We start from the raw sequence: 17,260 nt of genomic DNA on the forward strand, positions 1-17,260 counted from the left end.
GTGAAGTTAGGCTTTAAGCTTTCACTCACTATAATCAAACACTTTTGCTATCTGGCTTTGTAAAGAGCTCTCTTCATATGTCTTAATTTTCAAGGGTTGGATTCTTTTGTTATAAGCCACAATATCCTTAAACATGTCATGAACCCTGCTGTTTTATTCTGCCACTTCTAAGTCTCTCTTTATGAAGTATTTTGCTTAGGAATATTTGGTAACAGTGCATTTATGACAGCCCTAGAGCTGATTCTGAAGAAAAAACAGGATTAGTTATGCTGTGAGAATTCATAAGGAGACAGGTGAGCGTAGTACTGCTTCAGTGGCCACCAAATAGCATTCCTCAAGTCTTCACACTGCCAGCATTTTGAGTCAAGGATGATGTGGAAACAGGGCTTTGGATTCAAAGGGAGGAATGTGGGGGTCTGTAGTCTAATACCTTCACACTCAGACCTTTCCATTGTTTATATTTATGACAATATGCAAACTACAAAGATTTGCTCCTAGTTATACAATGTTAGAGTGTCTCTGTGCTGAAACCACTAAGCAGGTATCTGAATTTGCTGGGTTTCTGGTAAAAGAAATTATCTGCCTTGACTTGGGATTTATCTATTTCTTTGGCCCATCACTGCCTCCTATCATCCCACTATGAAAACTCCATTCCTCAGAAACGTTTTTAATTACTGTTACTTTTTAGGAGTTTCATTTAGTAGAATAAAGCAAAAACTATAAAACCTTTTAGCCCTCTTCTCTATACGCACTGACTCCAATACCTATCCAGTCTGACTTCTTAGTGGAATGTCCTTCACACAAAATGTTTCAAGTACCCTCTTCAGACTTCTAGTTCACAGTAGTTCTACAGAGAAGGATCCTCACCAGACAGGCTCCTGATCCTGGTGGATCCACCACCTGGAGTTCATTTTTCAATGTTTTTCAGCTCCCTGTAATCCCAAAGAGTCTATTTGGGACTGCTTGTGACCATGAAGGCAGTTGACCATGAGATGCCTGGTCTCACACTCACTTTCAAAAGTTCTATGACTGATCTGAAGCTAACCCAAGTTCCAAATAAGCTCATTCTAGTCCTGGTCTCCTATCATATGACTCATTTGGTTCTTTTATCAAGGATTAGAGAGGAACTGCTTCAAGATCATAAGAGGCCAGGAAAACATCCCTCTATACAGACTCTGAAGAGTAAAATATTGATTTGCTATAGGACAAACCATAACTTAGTAGGGATTTTGAAAATACTAAGGAGATTTGCTTGGTTTCTTTCAAAGCCCCAGGCCCAATATGAAGAGCAAATAGTTGTAGTTTTCAATTAAAAGGTGTTGTTTATTCCCCATATCTGTTCATGCTGTTGACTGCTTCATTTTTATTAGGACAGCCTTTTATCTAGGTATAGAAGCTTCGATTATTTGTTTTTTAGTTAAATATTCATAGTATTTATGAATTTATGAGCAGAGCTAGAATTCCTCTGCAAGGGCATCCATGGCCGAACAGTCCTGGGTTCAACACTTCTGGGATTGCCCTGAACTGTTTTGTCATGAAAAACGGGCAAGTGATGACAATTATTGAATGGGTAGCACTTTTTTAACCTCTAAACTTATGTTTAATCATTATCTGCTGTCCATCATCTGCCATTATTCAGTTCTACTTTTGTCTAAAAAGAATGCTACCAATGTTGATTCCAACCACATTTTAATGGATATAAATCATATAAGACAACCCTTATGCACTCAAGAAGAGAATAAGGCTAAAGAAGCTATCATTTACTGTACCTATCTTAAGTAGAAATAAAACTGAGAAATAAAGAGATCACATTATGGATTGCGATTCTCTTCTCGTTATACCAGTACAACTTCTGTGACTTAAATTGAGTCAATCTCATTTTCTTTAGAGTAAGTGAAATAAAACTGTCCTGGTTTTGCTCTAGCAACATTAATCTTTCAGAACAATTGGTTAGTTTTTCAGAAGCACAGTTCTGCCTTTTGTTACACCAATAATTTCCTGTTCAATTAAATAATTTGGTTTAGGTGCTGCTTATTGTGACACATTCTGCTAACTGAATACTTTTCCATTTGCTCCTCTTTAAAATTCAATTAGATAACAATCAGTAAATGCATCTGGTTTTCCCTTACGTTTGCGCCAGCCACCATGGGGTTCCCAAGATCACAAACCACCATTCTAGTTTCATTTTCCATCTTGTAATCACAGCTCAGCACACGCAGTGCCTGTAACAAAAGGACATCAATACGGAGGTCAGAGACCACAGTGAAATGCATCCAGTTGGGCAAGTGATGTCTCTCTGACTGTGATATTTCTTTTGATTTCAGACATCTGCTCAGTGCACTTATCAAAACATTTAACTGGTTACTGTCAGACAATGGGGGAAAACTGATGCCAGGGAAAAACAAACAGTGAAGTTTCCCAGTACTTTAAAAGCCATGATGAGAACACTCCATTTCTAGTTTTAACATACTGCTTTGTTGTTGTGAATCATTCCTATAGCCATAATGACTTAACAGAGAAAAAAAGCGTAGGAAAAACTGGGTGAGGAGAACAGGGCTCACACTAATTGCACTAGTTGTATTATCCATCACTAGAAGTCTCTGTAGTGGAATTCTGGCATTGGTGGAACTTTGTTATGAACCAAATCTAGAACTTTATTTTCTAACCTATGGTAAAGTACTTAGAATATTAAACACTTCTGTAAAAAAATAAACTGTTAACCCGTGTTTATAATTTAGCAACAAAGGAGATAGATTTTCACATTATCAGAAATTAAAGTTTTTGATGTTTACAGCAATAAGTAAAATTTAACTGTTCTTCCAGCAACTGTTCATTCAAAGTCTAGTTTTACCTAACATTTCTCAGGCAGTTTTGTTTGACAGCTTTGAAGATACACTCATACAATTTCCCTCTAAAGCTGCTAATGTCAAATGTATCCTACCTTTTTCTTTTCAACCCTTTAGTCTTTATCACTAGTTGTTATAATCTGTAAACAAAACAGACTGTATAAAAAGAGGAACAGCTACAGAATAGTGGGAGTTAGGAGACACAGAGTAAGACAAAGTAACAAAATGCTTGGATTTTTTTCTATTTTCCTCTCTGGCATATTCAATAAAAGAAAATACTTCCATATATGTGCAGAAGTAAATCAGTTTTGTAAAAGCAGGATGCTCGCTCTCCCACTACCTTTCCTCTCATTTGTGATTGTCACAGATTAAGCAATATGTGCAGGGTCATGCTCTTTATACAAAAAGACCTGGGAAATCTCCAGACCACTGACAATCAATTCATTCTTATCTGTAAAAGCCAGCATAAGCATGCTGACCTTATAATTTCCTGAGACTAAAATAAAAGATCAGGCATGTTCTAAAAGAAGTCCACATGAAACATGCCCTCAGTACACACCTCAATGTACAGACACTTTTACAATTTGCTAGGAAGAAATAAAGTTTGTTACACAGCATGTCCAGTGCACTAATTGCCTGGCCAAGCCATTCTGGGGTTGGGAGTGAGGGATTTTTACAATCTTTCCAGCTGGCTGGTTAGAGCTGGGAAGCAACACAGGGCAGAAGACAGGGTGTTAACATATCTGAAACCAAACTTCTCTGGAAAATTGTTCATTTTAGCTTGATGTGTGGGTTTATAGTTTTGATTTTGTTTTGGGGGTATGGTGGTGAAATTGAAGTGTAAATGTTAGAAAATAAATATTAATCTATATTTGATATTTTGCAGTTTATTTATTAAAGCTGTATTTCACACCAGTACAGAGTAAATCATCCCTTATCACACAATTTTTTGTCCCTCAAAGGCTGAGCAAATAGGAGTTCTGCAAGTAGGTTTTCTGCAATTTGGAGGCTATGCTCTTAGACTGAAAATGATTAATGACACAGAATTTGTATGACCAGTATCAAAAAAGCTAATTTGTTCAGCCTGAAGATGTGACAAGGGTCAGCTGTGATAAAATTTCTTCAATACTGAGATGTATTGCATTTGCTTTTTCACTGATCAGCTTTTTGAGGTGGTTAAGTACAAAACAGGAAAATTAAAACCAAGCAGGAAGCAAGCAAAAGCAGAGACTTATACACCCAGTACTGTCAATATCATTGAGCTCATACGTAACTCAGACAGATGGAAGGTTTTGCCACAAAACCCTTCTACCTGCCACTGGTAACAATTTCTATTTTTATAGCAACACATGGTCTTTTTGGCTGTCTTGAGCAGAAGCAAAACCCCAACAATTAACACGTGGGCTCCCAGCATGCATTTTAACTAGAAAATGATTGGATGCTTTAAGTAATCCAGGCAGCCTACAAACTTGAAACTCTTTCTGGTGGTCTTAGTGATGAATCACTAGTTGACGCCAGAATAGTTAAGCACAACAGGCTGCAGAGTAAAAAACCTCCTCTCTTTTCTTGGCCAACACCTTCCAACTTTATTTTCTGAGGAAAACTGGATGGATTAGATACCAGGTACCAGAATCTAGCTTCTCATCTAGCTGATGTATGAAGAACTAGTGTCTGTCCTCACGAGGCTCAAATCACATCTTATCTAGCCAGCCACCGTGTACTTATTATAAGAATTTTCACAAAAAACAAGAAGGTTTCAGGTCTTTTTCCTATTTTAAGAGTGTCATGCTTTAGTTCAGAGCAGCATGGGGATAATGGTTCAGAAATTACCCATTGCAATATAAAACTGGTTGTGATCTGCAACAACTTTACAGTTCCCAGCCTGAGCAGAGACAGTTATGCCAAAATACATAATGTTTTTGGTGAGGAACAAATACCTATAAGGGCTTTGTATTTGCCTGATTTTCTTCTACTAATTATTCCATGTGAATTTTAGTTCCAGCCATTGCTACTGAGGCAGGATTGAGCTGTTCAGTATGGGGAACTCTTTCACTGGGTAAAGGACTGGTGCACAGTATGCAGGCAATGGCATGGGGTTCAAACATACAATCATGTTATTGTCAAGTAAGAATGTACCATACAGCAAATATATACTGTCTCTGGATCTACTGCTGGCCATGGAAATGTGAGGTCATATAACATGGTTATACATTTTTCGTTGCAGCTAATTGCAGTAACTCCACACCTACTGCATATAGACATTTATTATAAGCCAACAGGTTTCCAGTAACTAGTAAAGTCGTGGTAATTTACTCATTTACCTGGTCTCTGGACCTTATGAGTGTTTCCACAATACAACTAATGAATAACACATTTGATTCAATTGTAAGTCATTGTATCTCATTAATAGCTTTTGAGTGAAGGAAGTATCGGTATGTGCAAGAATCAATTAAACTTCAAAATCGTAGCCTTGACTTCAAACTTTAAGATCACACGTGTTCACTTGTCTCTCCGCTTGCATATGACCACATATGTATCTGCAAAATGCTACTCTTTTGATATGGTTGCACAGTCTATGTACAATACACTACAGAGTCAAGCCTGAGATAACAAGATAATCACAGCTGAGGCAGGTCAAACGTATTCTATAAAGTAGAAGGGAAGAGGTAGAAGGCAAGTGAATTTGCAGTTAAGTTGTTGGCTTTAACACTTTCTGAGTGTCAAATGAATGATACAGAATAACCCAATAAATTAATACAAGGAATTCTGCAGTTTGGAGAAAAACAGCTACATGGAGGATTGTAAATACTGATACATCAAAGAGTCAATTAAATCCTTAGATGCAGAGCTTTAAGAGCATTATTGCAACAGGATCTACCACAAATCCACCTGTCTGCTGAAATTACTTTGTATTAAATTAAATACATTTCAGGAGCAGTCACAGATGCCCCATTGGAAGGTTGTGTTACAAACACAAAAACAAGAACTAAGATACTGACTCCACTGCAACTGACAGCAAAATGTTCATTTTCATCTATGGTCCATACCTCAAAGGACCCACAAACTGAAAGATCTTTTTTCCAAATACCTCAGTGTTTACTGCATACCACTGTCATAATTTCTTCTGTGCTTTTGTCAAGCAGTTCAAATAGCCATATTTTTTTAAAGTACTATAGGTGGAATTAATTGAGTCCCTCTTTAATTTATACTAATTTACACTATGACCCCTGAGAATTTGGTCATCCTGGTAACACTGAACCTCTGATACCTAGGATTCTGATCACTCTGGGGGAAGAATCTGAAAAAACTGCTAATTCTTGTTTTGAGTGGTCAAATTACTTGATTTGTATGTTTAGACAGAATGAATTAAATTTTAAAAAAAGAACAGTAATGATATAGAAGTGCATCTTTTCCAAATGCACTTAGAAGCAAATTTTTTAGTTTATCTGATGAAACCATAATATAATTAAGACCATGGTTTTTAAAAAAATATACATTTCCCATTTAAAAGCAATAGAAAAAATAAACTTGCTTTCAGTACCATATGTAACCCTTGTGAAAACTGTACCTGCAATGCAAAAGGGAAGACTCTAAAAAAGACATAGATAGTAGGACTAATATTTTGATCCTTCTCAGAAAGAACATAACGACATCTCTTTGAATGGAATAAGTATGAAAAATGAGAGAATATTAAATAAATTATGTGTTGTAGTGAACTAAGTAAATGCAGGAAAAACAAAGGCAATTTTTCTATAAATCCAGAAGGATTCAGAACTGAGCTTGTCAAAAATGTATTTTATCTTCCACAAAATCTGAAGAAAATGAAAAAGTTGCATTACATTTCCTAGGCTTTTAAAAATTATTTTCAAAAGTAAAAGAATATTAAAGCACTTTCCCAACCCATTCTGTCTTATCCTTATTCTTCCGAAGCACCAGAATCTCCCACCTCATTTTTCCTTCCTTTCTGCATAAGCCTACTCTGCTGGCACTACAAAATTCTATTTTTCCTAAAATAATGAAAAGCCCTGAGTGATTTCTGTCCAGTCCAAATGATAGATAAGTGCTAATACATGCTGCAGGTTTTGGTGTAAGTGCCTCCTCTGACATCCTTGGTAATGGCTAAAAGAACAGCCAAAGATTCCTAAAGAGCACAAAGGAGAATACAACCAGGTGTAGTGTATTAAAGAGAACTTAAGTTTTGTAGATCACAGTCCAAAAAAACAGAGGCTATGCTAAGAGAACAAAAGAAACAAGACAACAGGAAGAGGCTTGTGACTATACTTATTTGTTTTGTGTTCAAAGATATGCTTCTGAGAAGTGAGATTGCAGAGAATTCCATATTCTCATCTTCGGTGACATCATTAGTTATCATTTTTTTTCAAACTGAGTTAACAGCCCATTAATAAAAACACTGACAGAAGGAGAATAAGGAAATACCATATAAGTTACTTTCAACTTCCTTAAAAACATTTGCTTTTAGAAAGGAAATTAACTTGCTTTCTCCCACTCTCACCCTTGAGGCCCTTCTGAACATTCCAGACACCGAGAGAAAAAAACAAGCTCATGTTGCAACAGCTTGGGAGATTTATGTGCAGATGAGGTGATTCAGACTTGCTGTCCAACAGAGAATACATGAACACTCTGCTTGTTTGCAGGATAGTGTTTCTCATCTTTGCTCTTAAAAAACAAACAGATCCAGAAAGGAAACACTGTATGTTCAGTACAGCTCAGCAGGACTTCAGTCAACATTAGTCCTTCTGTGAACACCGGCACATTTTGCATTGTAACTGCCTTTCTGTCCTATCCATAAGATAAAACAATTGACTACAAAGGACACCAACTTTGTCAAGTTTATACTGCAGTTAATGTTCAACTATTCAGGATATCAGAGACTAGGATACCCTTAATAAAACACTGATGTGCTGGAAGCATGAGACAGAAGTGTCCAAGTGTCTGGGGTTCAGAGGGTTCATTAACTCTGACTGAGAGCTGGTACCATGGGATCCAACATTGGAAGCACTCAGGGGATTCTACACTAACACTCCCTGCTACTGATAGAGAGTTTACTGGTTCAAAATCTGAACAATGTGATTATCTCTAGCCCTAGGAGAAATGTGACAGTATTTATGTGGTATTATAACCAAGTTAATAGCAAGGAGCTGGATCTGAGCTGGCTCTGAACAGAATGGTCCTGGCCTTTCCATCTTTTAGTGACATGGCTAATCTTTAGCATGGACTGTGTGAGCAAGGATAGCTGAGAGTCGATGGAATCTGCCTTCCTCAGAGGCACCTCTCTACTTGTTGCTTTCAGCTGGTATAGTCTATGTAGGTTAACCTCGCTCTTAGTTCTTCTGCTTTATTATCACTAACATTTTGATTTTCATTTACCTTGCTGTTGCGTTCAACCCCAGTGTAATCTGCTTCAGGTGGAATCTTTATATGTAGCTCAGCTTCATAGGCGCCTTCCCCATCATTCCTTGGATTTATTATGAGCATGACACAGTTTTCTTCTCCAATTATTAGCTGATCTTTATCTCTATATAGAACATACTACTTGTCAGGAGTTAAAACATGCACGATTATGATTTATATATGAATAAAGTAGAAGGACATTTTGCTCTCATAGCATCTGTTGTGGAAAATATTCTGTGAACACAGAGTAAAACATTCTCCATAAAAAATGACCCCATGGAAAAGTATGCCAGCAACTGGGTAGGACAGAGGTCAAGAGAAAACACCACCATGGACAATCAAAGTGGACAGCCACAGAACTTGAGAGGTAGTTGTATAAAATTTCAGAGCCTGACTACTTTCTGACCAGAAAGAAGTCTCTGGTGGAGAAATGACTTGCCACAGGGGTCCCATCAGCATTGTTTTCTGAAGGCCACAAAGGTGGTGGGATTCCAGTTTTCACCACATGTCTATTATAAAATGAACAATGACAGAAGATCTCCTGAGACCTGCAATGGCACTGTGCCTTTTCCTTTCACAGCTACATACTGATTTTGACGGCACACAGTCAGATAACTGTCAGAGGTTGCCCACTTGTCCTGCTTGGTGTATTTCTCCTTCCATAGGAAGAATTGTTGCCGTGTTTTGAAATTATTTTATTATGTGATTAATTTACTTCACTGTATACTGAGTTCAGAATTGTGTCCCAAGTTCAAAGTCACTGGCAGACTGCAATACACAAATTTAAAATCTCCTTTGAACAACAATTTGTTATTATCTCTTGACATTCAGCGAACTAGAACCATTCCACCTGTAAACTATATTTTCTATGAGAAACATTAAGCATCATGAATGTGTCTGACAAAGATACATTTCAAGTACATATTTCTCCATTTCTTGGTTTTCTAGTTGAAATAGATGCGCAAGCTAAAATCTGGAAATGAGGTAAGAATGAGTAGCTATGCATAGAACTGTATTCTACATATTTCATTCTATTAAAGCTGTTAGAAGTGTCTGGATTTTGTTATACAGCATCATTTATTTTATTTAACTTACGGCATAGCAGAAAGCTGCAAGTCAGGAATGCACAAGTTGTCCTCCCCACAGTCGACCAGAATGTAAGCCTGTATTGTTGTAAAATAAAAAAATATAATACAATTAGTACATGCTTCAATGTTCAAATCACTTCATTAAATAACACTAATCTAAGTGTCTTAAATATCACTAGTACTGCCCCAGCAAATTAATCTCTTTCTCCTTTCTGTAAGTTCCTTTCCACACGAGTAGTGGGAGACTATTTAGTCTGTCAGCTACATCCTTAGCAGAACAATATAATCTTTCAGGCCCTTTCCCACACTGACTTGGCTTACATCTTCTAGAATGCAATTAAAACTATGAACACAACAAAGTTTTGGAAATGCTTTAAAGGCCTGCCTGGTTCTATATTTATATTCAATTTACATTTTGAATTAATTAAATCCTTGTTGTGTAATTTCTGGGCATGGCATTCTGTTTTAAGGAAGATGACACACATAGTATTTGTAAATGGTTTCACATTTATATACAGAAAATGTGGCAAGCAAAATTCATACCTGTTCTGTTACCGAGCTTTTCTGGTAATAGTTCAATATTGGCTTCACTGTCAAGCTATCTTCAAAACTGGATTCATCCAAACTATAATTCAAGTTTATATTGATGGGAGATAATTTATCTCTAAATTCTGTTTCATCCTGTGAGTGACAATCACATAATAAAAACCAATGGTTTAATATAATTATTTCAGATTAGTATGGTATAGTAACAGATTCAGACTTTAGTCTTTATTGAAGGTAAAGACACTGTTCTTTGACAGCTGCTGGCCAAATTCTGGCTGTATGTAATGTCACTAGGAAAGCAAAGTGACTCACCAGTGACTGGAATGCCCAGAATACATTGCCTCCACAGCCCCACATCTGGCAGAAGCTGGCTGAGCTGAGTAGACTCAGAATTTTTTCAAAGCACTAGCCTAAAATGAAGCTGTTTAAAAGAGATGCACAGAACCAGCTCCTATCAGCTACTGCCCATCTTCCTTTCGGAACGGAGGGAGGACATGTGGATTTGTGGAGGTAATATTGTTGGTTTGTTCCACAACCAAGAATTTATATGGATCGAGCAGTGGTAAAACTACACTACCTTTATTTCCTAGATAATTCCTTACATATTGCTTGAGACTCCTCCATTTCACCTCCCACTGCATTTCCAGGACCAGTCTTGGAATCTGCTTCAATACCATGAGGTAATTCCAGCTGCAATTGAGTAACTATTGACCTTCACAACTTCAGTTCCACAGTTTTATTTTTTCTAAAACATTTTAAAATATCTTTAAAATATTTTTTAAATATATGAATTCTAGGCCAATATTGCTGGTGACGCTCCTTTAAAATATCTGTTGGATCTTAATTGGCATGACATTTAACAAGTTTAGTTGATTATCCCACTGTGAATACTATAGGGAGAGCAATCTTGCATTTTTGTATCATGAGATGCAATATTTAATCAGAATTTCCAGAAGAGCACAAAATGAATGTATTTGTACAGAGGAACTGTATACTCTTCTTCAAAGGAAGTCTTTCTTTTATATTACATTGACAAAGGATAAGCCAAAGATTTACATAGGAAATTTTGCCCAGGTAGAATGTTCCGGACACCCAGATGAGGGCTTTCTTATCTCACACTTCTGTAATTTTGTCATCCAAGAACAAAGGAAATTGTTCTTTCTTTTCCAGTGGCTTTTAAAAAATATTATTATCTTTAAATCCCTGATACTACTCAAATGATGATGACAGTCCAAAATATTTGAAATAACTTACTCTCAGATAAACAAGAAAGTCCTGGCAACGGAGCTCTTTCTGTCTTTCTAACACAATGGAGAAGTAATGATGTGACTGATGGTAATCAAAGAAGAGGGTCCTCTTAACAGCTCCTTTCTGTTTCAATGAATCTAATTGCAATTCACCTTTCAGCACTACAGGATACAAATAAATAATATATTTATTTATTTAACATGTTAAGAAAAAATAGTAAACAATTCATTGTATATTATCATTAATTACTCTAACAAAGTCTTCCAAGTAAAATTAATCCATGCTTTAAGTGCCTGTCTGTATAGCAGCACACTAATTTTTGATCCAAAGTATAAAATACATGTAATTTAAGCTTTCTAATTTCATTTACAGATCATATGTGTACAGGATGTGTCTTTTTTTTTTTTTTTTTCCCTCCAAAACAGAACATTCTCCAATAGGGTACATTCTTGGTTTTATTTGGAAAATGGCTCCAAGTGAATAAAAAATCCTTCAAAAGTGAATAATACAAACTTTATGCAATATATCTATACCATCTGTATCTTTATCGTTTTAACTGTATTTTCTTGCCTCAGGAGGATCTAACTTCTACCATCTTTCAAGATGTAAGAAAAAAATACATCTGAAATTAGAGTGGGACAGAGTAAATTATAAGATATAAAACATTTCTTACCTATCTCATCTGAAATACTTTGACCTTCAAAGTCTGCGCAGACTCTTACAGTAAAGCTATATACAAAAAAGAAGTAATTATTAGCAGAAAGACAGCTGACCTGGGAATCAGCAGTTCCCAATTCAAACCTTTCAGGTTTTCTTTTCCTTTTCTTAAAAAGATGTTCACTGAGATCTGTATTTAGCTACCTAAGATATTCCCTAAGTTAGCAAGTCTCCTAGGCTTCACTAATAATGAAAGAAGATAGGGTCTGAATGTCTTCCTTGGAAAGATATGGAAAAGAGTCTCTGTCCCCACTAATTCTTGAGACAGCCTACAAAGATCACCCTCTAATACTAATGGCAAAGTTGGATTCCCTATGCTGAGCTTCATCAAACCACCTTTGTATGAGGTTATCATCTGTAGAAGTCATCATGGCCAAATAAGAAAAATCCTTGAGCATCTGGTCAACACCCACCCAGGCTGTTTTCTAGCAAATCAAAGCACACTGGATGATTCCCATTGGAATTACTATAAGGCTTTCACGATATCAAGAGGCTATAATTCATTCCAAACATACCAACTGAATTGTTCAATTTTTGTTGCACAAGACTAACCAGAATGTATTGTATTTAATTTGCTAAGTTTTGCAGAAGTTGGCAGATACATGATCTAAATCAAAGCACAGAGAAACTAGTTATTCATATTCCTTATTTAGTATGCAAATGCAACGCATTCTACACAATGCAACACATTACGTTATTTGTTTTTCATTTGCCTCATCATAGTCTACAGCAAGCTTTTTTGAGCCTAGCAATATTCACATTACAATTATAACTGTATTATACAAACACCACCTCAGCCATAATTAGTTATTTCTCATAATAAACATTTATTTCCACTTCTCTGTAAGACAGGCAATAGATTTGCAGTTATACTCAACAACTGACAGAAGAAGCCTTTTCTAGTTTTATTGGCTGATAACTTCTAACAAGACTTACCGTAATTAATTAACAAAACCTAAAAAATTACAAATGCTTATAGAAAAGTTTCACTTTGTAAGGAATCTCTGCAAGTTATATAAATATTTAAATTGATCATATTTTAAAAAAGCTTTCACAAATTACTCTGGATGGCTAGGGAAAGTTATAATGACGCTTGTTGATGCTATTAGCATGGCGTACCTCCTTGATGAGTGACAAAACAAGAAATCTGTCACTGGAAAGATGCTCTTGATGTTTGATTCCTTCTGTCACTCCACAAGGACTTCTCCACATCATTGTTCCCAAAGAAGTCCCATGTAATGTAACAAAATTGCTCAGGTGAAAGATTTGGGACTTCCTAAAACTTGTAAGCACCCCTGGTTGCCAATCATTCTTACAGAATATTTTCATGGGATCAGAATATATTTTGTTTTGTATATGGAAGACTCAGCTAAATATGAATTGTAGCTCAGCACTGCAAGATGTCAAATTTTTAAAATAAAACAAATTTGAACTAGCCATTGCTCTTAATCTCCTCACTACTGCTATACTATATACTAACTTTTACATGCAGTGAATTCAAAATCAGTAACATAACCTTTGAAATAACCTGTAATCACATTCTAATTGCGTGTTTGCTTCCTCTGTCAAATGTAATGAAACTGTGCCACATCTGGGATTCATGTAACTCTCATGACCTTATTAAACACTTTCCTCTTGGGCAAAAAAAACTGCCTTATGCCATTAAACTCCACTTAACCATAGCGTTCAAATGACATTATGAGTGTTGATTCATGTTCCATGCAGAAACTGCAAATTCAGTCATATTCCTACTACTTTAAAACTATGAGTTAACAGATGAAGAACCAATTATTTCCTAGTACACAAGAACAAAAAAACGAGAAAAGCTTGTGTAATTGCATAAATGCAATTTAGACTTCAGGCTTCACAGGTCAGTCGCGCACATCATGGCATATGAGTGTATCTTCTCAAATGTAAACTCATGAATTGCTATCCTATTAAACTTGGTGATCCTGCTTTAGATGTCTTACGCTACTTTTGCACTGTTGTCTTTAAAAAAAGGTTGAGTTATAAATCTGGCTTGAAATGCTTGACTTGTTAAACAGCACGATTTCAGTATATGTTTAATTTAATGTAACAAGTAGAATAATTCATCACACACATTTGATAACAGAAGTCATGTTCTTAAGTATTACTGTAAGAGCCAAGATTTAATCCTTCCACTCAAGGCAGGGCATATATAAAAGCAAAAAAGCAAAAATTTGAATTTTATTAGGCTCCCAGCCTCTGGCCATACAAGAGGCAAGGCCATGGATTCAGCAGAACTCTGCCACACATTCGTGACTTTATGGATATTTAGGTCAGAATAGTTCTAAAGACATCACAGATTTCAATCACAAATCCAGACAAATTGAGATATGCTCATCACTTCAACAAGATGATGCTACGGAGATATAGAGGGACGCTTTAGCTGTGAGGAAAAGAAGAGCCGAGGAAAAGACGGACCACAAAAGAGGACAGGAGTGTAAATGATTTATAAGATTTAAGATCTTACTCCTAAGTACAGTAAAAAATACAATAGTTGAGCTTTTGAGCCTGCTTGTAGGAGCAATCAACCAAACAAGACAATTAACAATCAAAGGAAGAAAACTTCAGCAGATAAGAAACAACTGGGAAACAGTCCATTATCCTAAAGCATACAAACTTTTATGTGCTGTATCAATCTTGCCTCTCCGAAGAGATTCCCACACTGCATTTATTCTCCAGTGTCTGTCATCACTATAACCTTATGGTTTGACTAGTATTTGACTGTAGCTACAAAACAGAGGCAAAGCCTTAAAACTGAACACACTAGCTTTTCCTGGTAATCTTGGAGCAGAAAAGAAGTTTGTTTGAAATAATGTTCTTCTGGTAGACAGAAACATTTTTAATATTATTAGAACAAGAAGCTTAAAAATATTCCTCTTTCTTCAAAACTACTCACGGCATAGACTGGGATAGTCTCTTTAGAAGTCAAACCAAATTACCCAATATTACTTGAAATGGTTAATCCTTAGAAAGTCAGTTACCTCCAAATAATGTTTTCTGGACTGCAGTTTGTACCAGAAGAAATTTATTTTGGTCTGGCTACTCTAGTAGGTGAAAAAAGTAAGAAACCTACTTCAGGAAGTGAACAGCAAGGAATTATCAGATCCTCCCATACATCATTTGTCATTGTTAACAATTTCTGTAGCTCACAGGATGGCACATGAAGAGGAAGAATGGATAATGCCTTAGGAGAAAGGCACTTTAAGCTTTGATGCTTTGGACCTCCATTCTGTGTGAGGCTGATACCCAGTCTGCAAGATTACAAACCTCTACAGGATAGCAGAAGCTGTTATCACCTACTGATGAATGATATTTAAACAAACTGTTTCCTCGTTGAAGAATAATATGCAAAAGCAAGTCAATGTACGTGTATTATGATACTCTGACACTTGGCCAGCTTTCTGATTTTACCATGCCAAAGTCTAACCCAGTGACCCATAATGACCAACATGGAGCTCTAATGCTGAAGGCTTTCCATGGCTAGGCTCAGGCTACATCACAGCCAAGCTGCTGTAACACAAGGGCTGCTAGGTAACTCAAATCACTGTCTTTTGGATGTCTGTAGGGCTACTAAAACCATCAAAGGACGCAGCTGCATTCCTGGCACAGCAGGGGTCTGCAACAAAGCAATGGGCTTCCTGGTAGCAACTGTCACCAGCTGCCTACTTCCCTCCCATCAGCCCCTGGGGTACAAGGTGTGCATCTTCTGACTCTTGGCCATACTTTGCTGTCTGACTCATGGAGTCAGGCTGGACAGCAGGCTACGGCAAATCTCACACAAGTTCGTCTCAATAAAGTACAAGGGCCCTTAGGTCCATACCCATGGGATACTGATCACATCCAGTTCCAAATTAAGTCAATGGGAAAATAAAAGACTAGCAGTAGAAAGGCGCAAAATTAGAAAAACAGTCCAAAAATGATGCAGTTAGGAAGAGTTGAAACATGATTATTTTGGGGTTTTATATTTTTGGTAGGAGTTTTGTATTCAGCTTTTTTTGAAGTATATGTAGTAATGTTTCATTTGCTGAATCTAGCTTACTCAAGATTATAAATATTTTATTCCCATTTTAATAATAACATATTTGGAGATATAAGAATGACAATTCTTTTTCAAATTATTTTTTGATAGTAGGAACTTAAGGATCAGAAATTTCAAGCAGTTTGCCTCTGGTTTAGTGGGCATACAGAAGGTGGACAACTGGGTTCCCTGAGGAAGCCTACAAGGCACATCTCAGATTAGTCACTGAAACCTGAAAAGCACTAACAAATAAAAAATACATTCTACAAATTGACTTTTTATCATGATTGGACACTTCTGTGCTACCTAACCTTTGGTAAGTCAGGTAACTTCTCCAACCTCTTGCTTCTCTGCCAAATGGAAGTAACAATATTTGCACACTACCTTTAGTTAGTGAGAGGTGGTGTAAATAAAATATGCAGATACATTTAAGCACAAAGTAGCAACAAAATAGATAGTGAATAATCAGATCTCAAATGGTAATAAAAATAACAATGAAGGGATAAATTAGACCTCTTGAAAGCTGGAACCCAGTCTTGGACTTAACAGATCATATATGTGGAAACAGCTTTTGAAAAATGTAAATGATTGATTTATTCACCCCTTTTTTACAGAAATTAACCTGCATCTTTCACACCATTTAAAAAAAAGTCTTTTTACATTTTCTTTAATAGCTTCAAAGTTGCAGAATTTGTTCCAAATTTGACAGTTCTGCAAAATCAGAAATAGCCACATTTTGATATAGCAGAGAAAGAATTATATGTTTCTAGAAGTTCAGAACAATTATCTTAGGACTGTCCATAAAAATGATTTTTTGTTCATGTTTCTTCTGTGCTTCAGCTTTCCAATTTATATCATGGCAAAAATAATATTTTCCTAATACCTGAAAATGTACAATAATCCACATTACTCATACACACGCTTCCTGAAACTTTTCTTGTAGGAGGTTTCCTTTCATTCTAATTTTGCAGTGTCAGTCGTTAGACATTTTATACAAGTTGCAGAGCTGGCTAAGAGATACAGAAATCTATCCCATGGGACTGAGGAATTCTTTGCCTGTTGGAGTTTCCCTACTAATTGTTTTCATATGTACAATACAAGCTTATATCAACTATGGAGAAAAATTACGGCATGGAAAATAGCAGCTGCTCTTCAGTTGTTTTGTAATACGACCTAAATCTTTAGGGAAGAGTATTTCAGAACAAAGCAGACAGAAATTAAATTATGCTCCTATTAAAACTCTTGTAGACATGAACAAACACCTTCTGGCATATTGTAAAACAGAAATGAAAAGTAAAGAAAAAAAATATATTTTAAAGAAGCATACTTTGTTTTTTCTCCCTTTTTAAAACAGTATC

At 36.2% G+C, this 17,260-nt stretch overlaps 1 protein-coding gene across 1 annotated transcript in view; it reads right to left on the bottom strand.

Moving 5' to 3' along the window:
- The window catches only part of ITGA8 (integrin subunit alpha 8), a 92,641-nt gene that overhangs the window by 49,115 nt on the left and 26,266 nt on the right, over positions 1-17,260 (bottom strand). Inside the window, exons 8-13 of the mRNA XM_010164829.2 lie at positions 11,814-11,869; positions 11,147-11,301; positions 9,890-10,027; positions 9,354-9,421; positions 8,235-8,382; positions 2,130-2,222 (exon numbers count right to left, since the gene is read on the bottom strand). Of these exons, the coding sequence (XP_010163131.2) occupies positions 2,130-2,222; positions 8,235-8,382; positions 9,354-9,421; positions 9,890-10,027; positions 11,147-11,301; positions 11,814-11,869 (658 nt within the window). The remainder of the gene's footprint in view (positions 1-2,129; positions 2,223-8,234; positions 8,383-9,353; positions 9,422-9,889; positions 10,028-11,146; positions 11,302-11,813; positions 11,870-17,260) is intronic.

The sequence above is a fragment of the Antrostomus carolinensis genome, unplaced genomic scaffold, assembly GCF_000700745.2.
Source record: "Antrostomus carolinensis isolate BGI_N321 unplaced genomic scaffold, ASM70074v2 scaffold693, whole genome shotgun sequence".
Taxonomy (NCBI): Eukaryota; Metazoa; Chordata; class Aves; order Caprimulgiformes; family Caprimulgidae; genus Antrostomus; species Antrostomus carolinensis.